Below are 15,655 nucleotides of genomic sequence, written 5' to 3'. Positions count from 1 at the left end.
GTGTGTGTGTGTGTGAGTGTGTGTGAGTGTGTGTGAGAGTGTGTGCTCGGACCTCAAATCTCCCTCATTCTCTGAATAATCAATAATGCACAGTTTCCTCTGGATGACCTGCTGCAGAAAAACACACTGAAACGCAAATCTACTGCATCCTCCACTCCAGGAGCCAGATTCACAAAAATACTTTAAGCATGTATCTATTGCATCAGTGTCTCAGCAATGGATGCTCTGCAGTGAATTACTTGCACCACTGAAATATGTCCTGATAAAAACATCACAATAATCCACAAGTAATCCACAGCACTCCAGTCCATCAGTTAACATCTGGAGAAGATAAAAGCTGCAACAAATCCAGCATTAAGACGCTTTTAATTCAAATACATTGAGTCTATAATCCATAATAACTCTTCCTCCAGTGAAAAAGTGCATCTCCTGTTGTCTCTCACATCAAAATCCAGCCACATATTTGTTTAGAGCTGTTTAAACGCTGCTTGATCTGTGCAGATTTCTCTCCTGATTCAGACCAGAACACTTTTTCACTGGAGGAAGTATTATTATGGATTATGGACTCGTATTTTACTTAAAAACATCTTGATGATGGATTTGTTTCAGCTTTTGTCTTCTCCAGATGTTAACTGATGGACTGGAGTGCTGTGGATTACTTGTGGATTATTGTGATGTTTTTATCAGCTGTTTGGACTCTCATTCTGACGGCACCCATTCACTGCAGAGCATCCCTTGCTGAGACACTGATGCACTGCTACATTTCTCCAAATCTGATGAAGAAACAAACTCCTCTTCATCTGGGATGACAACAGACGCTTCAGTCATGCAGGGAAGGTGATTTTTACTGGAGTTTGTTTATGTTGAGATTGTGTGACTATCTGAGATGTGTTTGTCTGGCTTTATCTTTCATGAAGTAAAGGCAGAAGAGAAGCAGCTGGTATAAATCAACTGAACGACCCTAAAGGAGAATAAATAGCTGTAGTGTGCATGAATCACGGTTTCTTCCTTATAAAGTGTTTCTCTGTTCGCTCTTTCCTTTTACAGCCAGACGAGATTCGGACACAAACTCCATGCCGGGTTTATATGTGTGTCCTGTTTATAAACCCGGAAGCTTTTGTGACACGCGTGTGTGTCCTTGTTTCCCGCTGGAGTTTGTTCTTTCGGTCTTATTTTATGTAAGCGCTGGTATTGTTTCTTTACCGCAGCTGTGTGTGTTAATACAGGAACGAGAAAGATCTGAAACATCCCTGCTTTGCTCAGTTTCTCTGCTGTTCTTCTCTTCTTCCTTTCTTTCTTCAATCATCTTTTAATGATTTCATGTTTCGTCTGTTTTCTGCCTTCAAATTTAAATATCATCACAAGCACAATTCACGAAAAAAGCATTCAGAAGCCTTTTTACATATGCAATGTAATGCTTACATATTAGTCAGAATAAATGTAGTACAGGACTTAATTTTCTCCTTGATGAATAGAAAGAACAGTTAAAGGGATAGTTCACCCAAAGATTAAAATTACCCCATGATTTACGCCATCCTAGGTGTATATGACTTTCTTCTTTCAGACGAATAAAATCGGAGTTATATTAAAAAATATCCTGGTTCTTCCAAGCTTTATAATGGCAGTGAATGGGTGCTGAGATTTTGAAGCCCAAAAAACTGCGTCTATCCATCATGAAAAGTGTCCCACACGGCTCCTGTGGGTTAATAAAGGCCTCCTGAAGCGAATCGATGCGTTTCTGTAAGAAAAATATCCATATTTACAACTTTAAAAACCGTAATCTCTGATTGTCTGTTTTCTGACCCAGTGTTCATGATTATTTAAGCTGGAATTCCAGGTAATCTGTTTTTAATTGGAAGCAGAGGCTCTTGGACTCTTATGCTCCTCTCTGTTCCACTTTGGTTTCTGTCCTTGGCTGGTGTTTGTGAGTCCTGTTCGTCCTCGTCTGAGGTCCAGAGAGAGCAGCAGGTCAGGCTTGATTCACATGCGATCAGCGCGGCGGATGTTTACTCTGTGTCGGAGCGGAAGAAAGCCTGCGGGATGTTTGCTCTCAAATAAACCAACTCAAACAGAGATTAAACCCGCGACTCTCGCTGGATTCAGCAGAAGAAGCCGCTTCAGCTGTGTCTTATTATCCGTCGTGTGTGTGTGAGAGTGTGAGAGTGTGAGAGTGTGAGAGTGTGAGAGTGTGAGAGTGTGTGAGTGTGTGAGTGTGTGTGTGTGTGTGTGTGTGTGAGAGAGAGAGAGAGCTGGTGCTTGTGTTACAACGATTCCGTCATAATTTACTAATTTTTAGCTCTCAGTTATCCAGTCAGATCTATTTACACCATAAATTCAGCTGTTTTTGTCTGTTAATGCTGTGCTTTTCTGCATTTAGAGTCCAACCAGCCCAAATAGATGAAACTAGAGAAATACACTAGAAAGATCAAAAGAACAGCATTTATTTGAAATTGAAATCTTTTGTAGCATTATAAATGTCTTTACTGTCACTTTTGATCAATTTAATGCGTCCCTGATGAATAAAAGTCTTTAAGCATCAAAAACTCTTTTCAACATTGATAATAATCAGAAATGTTTGTTGAGCAGCAAATCAGCATATTAGAATGATTTCTGAAGATCATGTGACACTGAAGACTGGAGTAATGATGCTGAAAATACACAGGAATAAATTACAGTTTAACAGATATTCACATAAAACAGCTATTTTAAATTGTAATAATAATAATAATATAATATTTAATAAATTTTTACTGTATTTTTCTGTATTTTTAATCAAATAAACATAGTCTTGGTGAACAGAAGAGACTTCCTTCGAAAACATTGCAAATCTTAATTATTCCGAATTTTTTGACCATTAATATCTAAACGTTTCTGAATGTTGTCAGTGTTGATCTGTGATGGTCTGTTCATGTTGTGTGTTTCTGCAGGTCTTCACGCGCTGAGGAGGGTTTTAGGATCCAAGCCTGTTCTCTCTGATGTCCAGGTGATGAACAGTGTAAAGGTCATGACCTCTGACCTGAGACTGGCCATGACAGAGGTCAAACCCAGCGCGATGAGAGAGGTGGCCATCGACGTGCCAAAGGTACAGTGTTCATCTGAAGACTTTCACATGCTGTGGTTATCAGACTGACCTATCAACATTCAGGTTGACAGATGGATGGGCCAATCACAGCTCAAGCTTTAGATCCTGTAATGCAAATGAATCAAACCGTCTCACAAACAGCTCTGTGTGTGTGTTTGTAGGTTCGGTGGAGTGACATCGGTGGGATGGAGGAGGTGAAGCTGGCGCTGAAGCAGGCGGTCGAATGGCCCCTGCGGCACCCCGAGGCCTTCAGCAGGTTGGGTATAACGCCACCTAAAGGTGTCCTGCTGTACGGACCGCCGGGATGCTCCAAAACCATGATCGCTAAAGCGCTAGCCAATGAGAGCCAGCTCAACTTTCTGTCCATCAAGGTACATATCAGTTGTGTGAGAATGAGGTGTGAACGTGTGTGAACAATCAACAAGACAATGAAAAAATTAATAATGCAACAAAAAAGCATGAAAAATAAGAAAATTAAGAATATAAAAACTATGTGTTTTATATACACCATTTTAAATCTATCTTAATTTTGATGAACCAATACCGATTCTTGTTTTAGTCTATATATTTAGTGGATATGCGAACAAAGTCAAGTCACCTTTATTTGTATAGCGCTTTATACAATACTGGTTGTGTCAAAGCAGCTTTACAGAGTCTATAACAGGAAAATAGATATAATTCTTGCAATAATGCAAGAAGACAATAACAGAGTCATATTTCAGCTAAAGTCAGTTCATTGATGATTCAGTGATATCATCATCCATTTCAGCTCTCTTCCAATAGTGTCTGTGCACTATCTTTTGCAACTATGTTTATCAACTATGCATTCCGTTAGTTTTGCAAATTGTTATGTTTCATCAGGCCACGAAGAAATATAGAGCTGAGTATCATCAGCATAACAGTGAAAGCTAACACCATGTTTCTTGATGATATCTCCCAAGGCCGGGTAACATGTAAAGTATGAAAAGCAACGGTCCTAGTACTTAGCCTTGTGGTACTCCATACTGTACTTGTGATCGATATGATACCTCGTCATTCACTGCTACAAACTGATGATGGTCAGATAAGTAACAAAGCTTCACTAAACATTATTTGTAGCACCTGCCATCCAATAATCGCTATAAGCTTTGTGCTTTCTAACTTTGATAAGAATTAAAGTCTCAGCTATCAAATTCTGGCAATTTAAAACTATTATATAATAACATAATTCTGAGAAGAAGAAAACAAGAATAAAAAAGAGTTAGAATTGTGAGATAAAAAGTTGCAATTATTTTTTATTTCATGGCAGAAATTAAAAGAGAGAATTGCGCTATATTAACTCAGAATTGGGCGATATAAACTCAGAATTGCGTGATATAAACTCAGAGTTGCGTGATATAAACTCAGAATTGCGTGATATAAACTCAGAATTGCGTGATATTTCAGCTAAGTTGTGCGATACAAACTCAGAGTTGCGTGATATAAACTCAGAGTTGCGCGATATAAACTCAGAGTTGCGCGATATAAACTCAGAGTTGCGCGATATAAACTCAGAGTTGCGCGATATAAACTCAGAGTTGCGCGATATAAACTCAGAGTTGCGCGATATAAACTCAGAGTTGCGCGATATAAACTCAGAGTTGCGCGATATAAACTCAGAGTTGCGCGATATAAACTCAGAGTTGCGCGATATAAACTCAGAGTTGCGCGATATAAACTCAGAGTTGCGCGATATAAACTCAGAGTTGCGCGATATAAACTCAGAGTTGCGCGATATAAACTCAGAGTTGCGCGATATAAACTCAGAGTTGCGCGATATAAACTCAGAGTTGCGCGATATAAACTCAGAGTTGCGCGATATAAACTCAGAGTTGCGCGATATAAACTCAGAGTTGCGCGATATAAACTCAGAGTTGCGCGATATAAACTCAGAGTTGCGCGATATAAACTCAGAGTTGCGCGATATAAACTCAGAGTTGCGCGATATAAACTCAGAGTTGCGCGATATAAACTCAGAGTTGCGCGATATAAACTCAGAGTTGCGCGATATAAACTCAGAGTTGCGCGATATAAACTCAGAGTTGCGCGATATAAACTCAGAGTTGCGCGATATAAACTCAGAGTTGCGCGATATAAACTCAGAGTTGCGCGATATAAACTCAGAGTTGCGCGATATAAACTCAGAGTTGCGCGATATAAACTCAGAGTTGCGCGATATAAACTCAGAGTTGCGCGATATAAACTCAGAGTTGCGCGATATAAACTCAGAGTTGCGCGATATAAACTCAGAAGTGCGTGCATATAAACTCAGAGTTGCGCGATATAAACTCAGAGTTGCGTGCATATAAACTCAGAGTTGCGCGATATAAACTCAGAGTTGCGTGCATATAAACTCAGAGTTGCGCGATATAAACTCAGAGTTGCGTGCATATAAACTCAGAGTTGCGCGATATAAACTCAGAGTTGCGTGCATATAAACTCAGAGTTGCGCGATATAAACTCAGAGTTGCGTGATATAAACTCAGAATTGCGCGATATAAACTCAGAATAGCCTGATATAAACTCAGAATTGCGAGATATAAACTCAGAATTGCATGCATATAAACTCAGAGTTGCGCGATATAAACTCAGAATTGCGCGATATAAACTCAGAATAGCCTGATATAAACTCAGAATTGCGAGATATAAACTCAGAATTGCATGCATATAAACTCAGAGTTGCGCGATATAAACTCAGAATTGCGCGATATAAACTCAGAATAGCCTGATATAAACTCAGAATTGCGAGATATAAACTCAGAATTGCATGCATTAATTACTGCCTCAATTCGGCGTGGCATGGAGGTGATCAGTTTGTGGCACTGCTGAGGTGGTATGGAAGCCCAGGTTTCTTTGACAGTGGCCTTCAGCTCATCTGCATTTTTTGGTCTCTTGTTTCTCATTTTCCTCTTGACAATACCCCATAGATTCTCTATGGGGTTCAGGTCTGGTGAGTTTGCTGGCCAGTCAAGCACACCAACACCATGGTTATTTAACCAACCTTTGGTGCTTTTGGCAGTGTGGGCAGGTGCCAAATCCTGCTGGAAAATGAAATCAGCATCTTCAAAAAGATCTGTATGTGTGAACGTGTGTCATCTTGATCAGATCAGACGTGTTTGGGAGTGAATTCCCTCGCAGGAGGATGTTTAGTCTGAGACGCTCGCATTTCTGTAGCAGAGCCGATTTCAATCTCTCCAAAGCAAGTTATGGAAAACACACCCTCCGAGAGAGAAAACCCAGAGCACGAGTGTGTGTGTGTCAGGAGGTGTTGAAATGCATTGTAGGACGAGAGGAAGTGAGCTTGACTTCAGAGAGAGTATTTATCAGGCTCTGCTCTTCAGTCTTTGTGCCGGTTAGTTGTTATTTGTCTCCGGTTCCTGTCCAGGTTATCGTCTCATTAATCTCTCAGTGCTGCTGATGTTTAATGAGCCGTTTATTCTCACACGCTCAGATCTTTCTCGCTCGCTGCTTATCTGCTGCTGTTTAGGCCAGAAACATACTTACTCGACTCAAGTATGCAAACACAGATGAGTGTGTCCTGTCCCATACGTTACATGCACTTTAGACGCTCAGCTCAGTTTCATGTTTTTGTGAATGTGTTATAGGTCTGTAATGCATTGATAATTGATTGGTGAGGTATTGATGATGCTGATTGTGTCTCGACAGGGTCCAGAGTTACTGAGTAAATACGTGGGTGAATCAGAGCGAGCGCTTCGAGAGGTGAGAGACATCTGTATGACTTTCTTTCTTCCATGAAACTCAAAAGAAGAAAGTTTTATGAATTATACTTGTTGCTCTTTTCCTTTACAATGAGGATGTTTTTTCCAGCTCCAGTACAAGTTCAGCTCATGTCGATTTCCTCAGAAAATAACTTCCACTAGTCTTTTTTCTTAAAAAATACAAAATAAATAAAATAAAATAAATTAAATTAAATTGCAAAAATGTAAAACATGCAAAAAATGCAGGTTACTTTTACACCTTTGTAGGATTTAAAATCAGAAATGTGAAGCTTATAATTTTATAAATTAAATTAACTCTTCTTTCAAAGGTTATGTTTAATTTTGACTGTAAAGCTGTTTAAATCATAATTTTTACAGTTGTTTTAAGGTTTAAAATGCAGGTTATGGTTAGACACTTAAACTTGTGAGGATTTAAAATCAGAAATATGAAGCTTATAATTTTATAACATTGCTTTCATTCTTCTGTGCTATTCTTCTGTTTTTTGTTTAGTTTGTTTTTTGAGTGTTAAAGCTGTTTAAATCAATTTTTACATTAGTTTTAGACAGTGTTACAGTGAAGTAAAACTGCATAAAACTTTACACAGAAATCGTTAGTAAATAATTTTTTTCCACTAAAGTCATGTTAAAATGCATTATTGTTTATATCTTGTTGCTGTACTATTGAAACAGTGAGTATTTTGGCGTTTACGGATTACTCTTCCATTGTAAGTGTCTCACTGTAAGACAAGTGAAAAGTGGAAATTAATTTTCCAAAGTCATATGATGCTTTGTGTGAGAAACCAACTCAATTTGTTTGAAAAAGTCATACGAGTAAAATAACCCATTAAAGGGAGAGCGCACTCATTTTCTGTGTTTCTGAACCTTTCATAGAATGTGTGTGTGTGTGTGTGTGTGTGTGTGTGTGTAGGTTTTCCGGAAGGCCAGGACAGTTGCTCCGTCTATCGTTTTCTTTGACGAGATCGACGCTTTAGCAGCGGCACGAGGAAGGTAACGACAAAATCATGCATGAGTTTATTACTAAAGCACTGTCATACTGTCAACCAAATGACACGATATGATACATAAACAACACACATCAACCACATTATTATCTGATCATATGATCAGAATGAGTTCATTAGTGTTAAATGTGTGTCGTTTTGACATATAGGAGACCGTTAATGCTCTAAACACACACACACACACACACACACACAGAGGAACATCTGCGCTTTAGAGACACAAGCGTGTCTTTGTTTCCATGAAAACAGATGGAGAATTCTGCTGTACTTCCTGTTCTAGGAATCACACACTAAAATACAGTAGGAAACCATGTTGTAAACCAGAAATCAATGTAGCAAACTGCAGTCAAACAACCAGATAAACCACAGATCACTGAGTCTCATTCACTACGTGGATGATGAAATATGTTTAATTGTAGACTAAATTTCAGTAAAAAAATTAATCTGTTTGGTTTTTAGGCATTTGCTAGTGTGTTGCTATGTGGTTGCCAGTGTGGTGTTGTGTGGTTGCTGGGCAGTTGCTAGGGTGTTGCTATGTGGTTGCCAGTGTGGTGTTGTGTGGTTGCTGGGCAGGTGCTAGGGTGTTGCTATGTGGTTGCCAGTGGGTTGCTGTGTGGTTGCTAGGGTGTTGTTATGTGGTTGCTGGGCAGTTGCTATGTGGTTGCCAGTGTATTGAAAATGACCTGAGACTCGAACTCGCAACCTTTGGGTTACGAGTCCGACTCTCTAACCATTAGGCCAAGACTTCCCTCTTGTTGTGTGGTTGCTAGGGTGTTGCTATGTGGTTGCCAATGTGTTGCTAGGCAGTTTCTAGGGTGTTGCTATGTGGTTGCCAGTGTGTTGCTGGGCAGTTGCTAGGGTGTTGCTATGTGGTTGCCAGTATGGTTGCTGGGCAGTTGCTAGGGTGTTGCTATGTGGCTGCCAGTGTGTTGCTGTGTGGTTGCCAGTGTGTTGTTGTGTGGTTGCTAGTCAGTTGCTAGGGTGTTGCTATGTGGTTGCCAGTGTGTTGTTGTGTGGTTGCTAGGCAGTTGCTAGGGTGTTGCTATGTGGCTTCCAGTGTGTTGTTGTGTGGTTGCTAGGCAGTTGCTAGGGTGTTGCTATGTGGTTGCCAGTGTGTTGCTGTGTGGTTGCTAGGCAGTTGCTAGGGTTTTGCTATGTGGTTGCCATTGTGTTGCTGTGTGGTTGCTAGGCAGTTGCTAGGGTTTTGCTATGTGGTTGCCATTGTGTTGCTGTGTGGTTGCTAGGCAGTTGCTAGGGTGTTGCTATGTGGTTGCCAGTGTGTTGTTGTGTGGTTGCTAGGCAGTTGCTAGGGTGTTGCTATGTGGTTGCCAATGTGTTGCTATGTGGTTGCTAGGCAGTTTCTACGGTGTTGCTATGTGGTTGCAGTGTGTTTCTAGGCAGTTGCTAGGGTGTTGCTGTGTGGTTGCCAGTGTGTTGTTGTGCGGTTTCTAGGCAGTTGCTAGGGTGTTGCTGTGTGGCTGCCAGTGTGTTGCTGGGCAGTTGCTATGTGGTTGCCAGTGTGTTGTTGTGTGGTTGCTTGGGTGTTGCTATGTGGTTTCCAGTGTGTTGCTGTGTGCTTGCTAGGCAGTTTCTAGGGTTTTGCTATGTGGTTGCCAGTGTGTTGCTGTGTGGTTGCTGGGCAGTTGCTATGTGGTTGCCAGTGTGTTGTTGTGTGGTTGCTAGGCAGTTGCTAGGGTATTCAGGGCTCGCAAAATCGCTAGCCCGACGTCCTGGGGCTATTGTGTTTTCCATTCGGGCTACCAAAATGTATCACCGCCCTGCTCGTCTTGAACAGTGATATACAATTCCTTCCTTGATTTACATTGTTCACTAGCTTGTAGGGGTAAAACGGATCATAGTTGATTGTTTGCACGTGTTTCTAAGTCTTGCCGATTTAAACATTCAAGTGTTTTAAACCATTCACGTGCATTCGGAGCTGCACGTACTCATTCAAAGCAAGCACAGAGAGCCGTGTTTCAGACAATGCGATGGATCATGATTAAAATGCAGTGATTGCCTCTGATTTTAAATGGAAAAAGCACAGCCAAAGCCTTAGTTTGTTTATATGAAGATATCTATTTTATTTGTAATATTTAATTATTTGATTTGGGATTTGTTTAACAATTTCAAGTTCGTTTTATTATTTGACATATTTCAATTTCACAAAGAAATGTGCAGCATTTTGTTGGAGAAATAATAAAAGGACACCTTTTGCTATGTGGTTGCCAGTGTGTTGATGTGTGGTTGCCAGGCAGTTGCTAGGGTGTTGCTATGTGGTTGCCAGTGTGTTGATGTGTGGTTGCCAGGCAGTTGCTAGGGTGTTGCTATGTGGTTGCCAGTGTGTTGATGTGTGGTTGCCAGGCAGTTGCTAGGGTGTTGCTATGTGGTTGCCAGTGTGTTGATGTGTGGTTGCCAGGCAGTTGCTAGGGTGTTGCTATGTGGTTGCCAGTGTGTTGATGTGTGGTTGCCAGGCAGTTGCTAGGGTGTTGCTATGTGGTTGCCAGTGTGTTGATGTGTGGTTGCCAGGCAGTTGCTAGGGTGTTGCTATGTGGTTGCCAGTGTGTTGATGTGTGGTTGCCAGGCAGTTGCTAGGGTGTTGCTATGTGGTTGCCAGTGTGTTGATGTGTGGTTGCCAGGCAGTTGCTAGGGTGTTGCTATGTGGTTGCCAGTGTGTTGATGTGTGGTTGCCAGGCAGTTGCTAGGGTGTTGCTATGTGGTTGCCAGTGTGTTGATGTGTGGTTGCCAGGCAGTTGCTAGGGTGTTGCTATGTGGTTGCCAGTGTGTTGATGTGTGGTTGCCAGGCAGTTGCTAGGGTGTTGCTATGTGGTTGCCAGTGTGTTGATGTGTGGTTGCCAGGCAGTTGCTAGGGTGTTGCTATGTGGTTGCCAGTGTGTTGATGTGTGGTTGCCAGGCAGTTGCTAGGGTGTTGCTATGTGGTTGCCAGTGTGTTGATGTGTGGTTGCCAGGCAGTTGCTAGGGTGTTGCTATGTGGTTGCCAGTGTGTTGATGTGTGGTTGCCAGGCAGTTGCTAGGGTGTTGCTATGTGGTTGCCAGTGTGTTGATGTGTGGTTGCCAGGCAGTTGCTAGGGTGTTGCTATGTGGTTGCCAGTGTGTTGATGTGTGGTTGCCAGGCAGTTGCTAGGGTGTTGCTATGTGGTTGCCAGTGTGTTGATGTGTGGTTGCCAGGCAGTTGCTAGGGTGTTGCTATGTGGTTGCCAGTGTGTTGATGTGTGGTTGCCAGGCAGTTGCTAGGGTGTTGCTATGTGGTTGCCAGTGTGTTGATGTGTGGTTGCCAGGCAGTTGCTAGGGTGTTGCTATGTGGTTGCCAGTGTGTTGATGTGTGGTTGCCAGGCAGTTGCTAGGGTGTTGCTATGTGGTTGCCAGTGTGTTGATGTGTGGTTGCCAGGCAGTTGCTAGGGTGTTGCTATGTGGTTGCCAGTGTGTTGATGTGTGGTTGCCAGGCAGTTGCTAGGGTGTTGCTATGTGGTTGCCAGTGTGTTGATGTGTGGTTGCCAGGCAGTTGCTAGGGTGTTGCTATGTGGTTGCCAGTGTGTTGATGTGTGGTTGCCAGGCAGTTGCTAGGGTGTTGCTATGTGGTTGCCAGTGTGTTGATGTGTGGTTGCCAGGCAGTTGCTAGGGTGTTGCTATGTGGTTGCCAGTGTGTTGATGTGTGGTTGCCAGGCAGTTGCTAGGGTGTTGCTATGTGGTTGCCAGTGTGTTGATGTGTGGTTGCCAGGCAGTTGCTAGGGTGTTGCTATGTGGTTGCCAGTGTGTTGATGTGTGGTTGCCAGGCAGTTGCTAGGGTGTTGCTATGTGGTTGCCAGTGTGTTGATGTGTGGTTGCCAGGCAGTTGCTAGGGTGTTGCTATGTGGTTGCCAGTGTGTTGATGTGTGGTTGCCAGGCAGTTGCTAGGGTGTTGCTATGTGGTTGCCAGTGTGTTGATGTGTGGTTGCCAGGCAGTTGCTAGGGTGTTGCTATGTGGTTGCCAGTGTGTTGATGTGTGGTTGCCAGGCAGTTGCTAGGGTGTTGCTATGTGGTTGCCAGTGTGTTGATGTGTGGTTGCCAGGCAGTTGCTAGGGTGTTGCTATGTGGTTGCCAGTGTGTTGATGTGTGGTTGCCAGGCAGTTGCTAGGGTGTTGCTATGTGGTTGCCAGTGTGTTGATGTGTGGTTGCCAGGCAGTTGCTAGGGTGTTGCTATGTGGTTGCCAGTGTGTTGATGTGTGGTTGCCAGGCAGTTGCTAGGGTGTTGCTATGTGGTTGCCAGTGTGTTGATGTGTGGTTGCCAGGCAGTTGCTAGGGTGTTGCTATGTGGTTGCCAGTGTGTTGATGTGTGGTTGCCAGGCAGTTGCTAGGGTGTTGCTATGTGGTTGCCAGTGTGTTGATGTGTGGTTGCCAGGCAGTTGCTAGGGTGTTGCTATGTGGTTGCCAGTGTGTTGATGTGTGGTTGCCAGGCAGTTGCTAGGGTGTTGCTATGTGGTTGCCAGTGTGTTGATGTGTGGTTGCCAGGCAGTTGCTAGGGTGTTGCTATGTGGTTGCCAGTGTGTTGATGTGTGGTTGCCAGGCAGTTGCTAGGGTGTTGCTATGTGGTTGCCAGTGTGTTGATGTGTGGTTGCCAGGCAGTTGCTAGGGTGTTGCTATGTGGTTGCCAGTGTGTTGATGTGTGGTTGCCAGGCAGTTGCTAGGGTGTTGCTATGTGGTTGCCAGTGTGTTGATGTGTGGTTGCCAGGCAGTTGCTAGGGTGTTGCTATGTGGTTGCCAGTGTGTTGATGTGTGGTTGCCAGGCAGTTGCTAGGGTGTTGCTATGTGGTTGCCAGTGTGTTGATGTGTGGTTGCCAGGCAGTTGCTAGGGTGTTGCTATGTGGTTGCCAGTGTGTTGATGTGTGGTTGCCAGGCAGTTGCTAGGGTGTTGCTATGTGGTTGCCAGTGTGTTGATGTGTGGTTGCCAGGCAGTTGCTAGGGTGTTGCTATGTGGTTGCCAGTGTGTTGATGTGTGGTTGCCAGGCAGTTGCTAGGGTGTTGCTATGTGGTTGCCAGTGTGTTGATTTGTGGTTGCTGGGCAGCTGCTAGGGTGTTGCTATGTGGTTGCTAGGGTGTTACTGTGTAGTTACTAGGCAGTTGTTGTTTTAAATATATGGTAAAAAGTTTAATGAATGTGTAATATGCAGCGTTAGTAAATGAGACTCATTGTCTGTATCAAGCCGCAGCTGATGTGACGGGATTCTCAACCTTTCTTAACACTGCTGAATGTGCTGATGTCTAGTGTTTGAGCTCCAGCACGGCTGTCTGTGTAAATATGAAACACTGAGTTGTAAAATATGTTTTTATTTGTTTGGCTCTTTGCTTGTTTAATTAATAAAGTGCCTAGTGTATCAAGCTTCTGACAAGAATCACACACACACACACACACACACACTTAAGTGTGAATCTAAAGCTGGTTTGTTCTGCTGAGTCACAAATTAATTTACTGGATTGAGTTCTGAATGACACATTGATTTACTGATGAATGTGTTTACCTTTAATCAATCACGAACACACACACACACACACACACACACACATTGATCTGTCTACAGAATCAGTTAATCTGAAACCTTATTCAGCAAAACCCAACAGAGCTACTGCAGAATCCAAACACACCAGCAGCTGCCTAGCAACACCCTAGCAACCACCCCAGAACACATTAGGAACCAGGGCTTAAAACGAAAAATAAAATTTCAATCGGTTCACTCCGAGCAGAATCAGTATTTTAATGTTTCTGTTCATGCGTTCCTTCTGTATTATTACTGTTCCGAAACCGGTGTGAGTAGACAAAGTACCGGTTAATAACGTTATTTATTTTTTACTTTTTTTTTTCCCAATAATAATAAGTACAATGTTTTCTTTACTCCAAAAAAATATCTTTAAAGACTGGTATCATGCATTGTCATAGCCAATACAGCATCATCGTTTATAACAAGATTTTGGCCAAATGTATTAAACGAAAGGAAAAATTGTCAACGCATTAAAGAATTTTTTCAAGATATTTAAAAATGTTTGCTGCATGGTTAAAAAAAATTCGCTGATTGTATAAAATTGTGTTTTGAGAGGAAAAAAGATAAGTCGCGTAGACTATACGTCGCATTTTATTATTACATTCAGAAATAAAGTAGGCTAAAATACCGGTAAATAAAGCAAAATGTTTGCAAACATTATAAACACAGCTAGGCTAATTTAGTTCCCTTCTCTCCACAACAAATCCTCTAAAGTTAACAGTATTAGGCTATATAAACAAGCCATTTATCACACACGCACACACACACACACACACACACACACACACACACACATTGATCTGTCTACAGAATCAGTTAATCTGAAACCTTATTCAGCAAAACCCAACAGAGCTACTGCAGAATCCAAACACACCAGCAGCTGCCTAGCAACACCCTAGCAACCACCCCAGAACACATTAGGAACCAGGGCTTAAAACGAAAAATAAAATTTCAATCGGTTCACTCCGAGCAGAATCAGTATTTTAACGTTTCTGTTCATGCGTTCCTTCTGTATTATTACTGTTCCGAAACCGGTGTGAGTAGACAAAGTACCGGTTAATAACGTTATTTATTTTTTACTTTTTTTTTTCCCAATAATAATAAGTACAATGTTTTCTTTACTCCAAAAAAATATCTTTAAAGACTGGTATCATGCATTGTCATAGCCAATACAGCATCATCGTTTATAACAAGATTTTGGCCAAATGTATTAAACGAAAGGAAAAATTGTCAACGCATTAAAGAATTTTTTCAAGATATTTAAAAATGTTTGCTGCATGGTTAAAAAAAATTCGCTGATTGTATAAAATTGTGTTTTGAGAGGAAAAAAGATAAGTCGCGTAGACTATACGTCGCATTTTATTATTACATTCAGAAATAAAGTAGGCTAAAATACCGGTAAATAAAGCAAAATGTTTGCAAACATTATAAACACAGCTAGGCTAATTTAGTTCCCTTCTCTCCACAACAAATCCTCTAAAGTTAACAGTATTAGGCTATATAAACAAGCCAAAGCGAAATAATTTAAAGCGAAACTGAAGCCTACCTCTCTCACTCGGCACGAATCTTAATTTTTCCATATTCGCGATGTATCTGGATGCTAACCTATTATTTATTATGTAAACTATAGGCTTTGTACTTCACTCGCATTATCGACGTAAATCATCATCCTTCACATAACGCTTAATGGCACAGATTGTAGTACGGACTATTTAAATTGAGCAGTGTAACTTTTTATATGTTTCTTTATCTGTATTTTATTTTGATAATTACCAGGCTGCGATTTCAAGTTATCAAACATATGTTGTGTGTGATGACTTGACAGCTGAGCGCGAGCGTTTCATTCGTTGTATGCGTCAGCATTACATTTGCATAGGCCGTACTATTTGAATTCGTGATTGGTTGATTGCAAAATTAAAATACTAAAGTACTTTTCGCTCCTTGAAGTGGTTCAGAGCCCTGTTAGGAACTGTCTGTTAACACCATAGCAACCATCCAGAACACCATAGCAACTGCTCAGCAACACTCTAGCAGCTACATATCAACGCCTTAGCAACCATCCAAAACACCCTAGCAACATGCCGTAGCAACTTTTGCTAGGGACAGTATCTGTGCCTGTCTTGGGTTTCTAATGTGCTGATTGAAGGGTTTGTGTCGTTCAGTTCTGGTCACGCGGGAGGCGTCGCTGATCGAGTGTTAGCTCAGCTGCTGACAGAGATGGATGGAATCGAACAGCTAAAAGACGTCACGGTTCTTGCTGCAACCAACCGACCTGATATGATT

At 41.9% G+C, this 15,655-nt stretch overlaps 1 protein-coding gene across 1 annotated transcript in view; it reads left to right on the top strand.

Moving 5' to 3' along the window:
* Positions 1-15,655, top strand: part of afg2a (AFG2 AAA ATPase homolog A) — a 55,845-nt gene that overhangs the window by 9,256 nt on the left and 30,934 nt on the right. The window contains exons 10-14 of the mRNA XM_016494090.1: positions 2,928-3,082; positions 3,244-3,453; positions 6,767-6,820; positions 7,748-7,827; positions 15,535-15,655. Of these exons, the coding sequence (XP_016349576.1) occupies positions 2,928-3,082; positions 3,244-3,453; positions 6,767-6,820; positions 7,748-7,827; positions 15,535-15,655 (620 nt within the window). The remainder of the gene's footprint in view (positions 1-2,927; positions 3,083-3,243; positions 3,454-6,766; positions 6,821-7,747; positions 7,828-15,534) is intronic.

Source organism: Sinocyclocheilus anshuiensis, unplaced genomic scaffold (genome assembly GCF_001515605.1).
Source record: "Sinocyclocheilus anshuiensis isolate Anshui unplaced genomic scaffold, SAMN03320099.WGS_v1.1 scaffold2276, whole genome shotgun sequence".
NCBI classification, from domain to species: domain Eukaryota; kingdom Metazoa; phylum Chordata; class Actinopteri; order Cypriniformes; family Cyprinidae; genus Sinocyclocheilus; species Sinocyclocheilus anshuiensis.
Note: the sequence above shows the minus strand (reverse complement) of the source record. Positions and strands in the feature narration are given on the sequence as shown.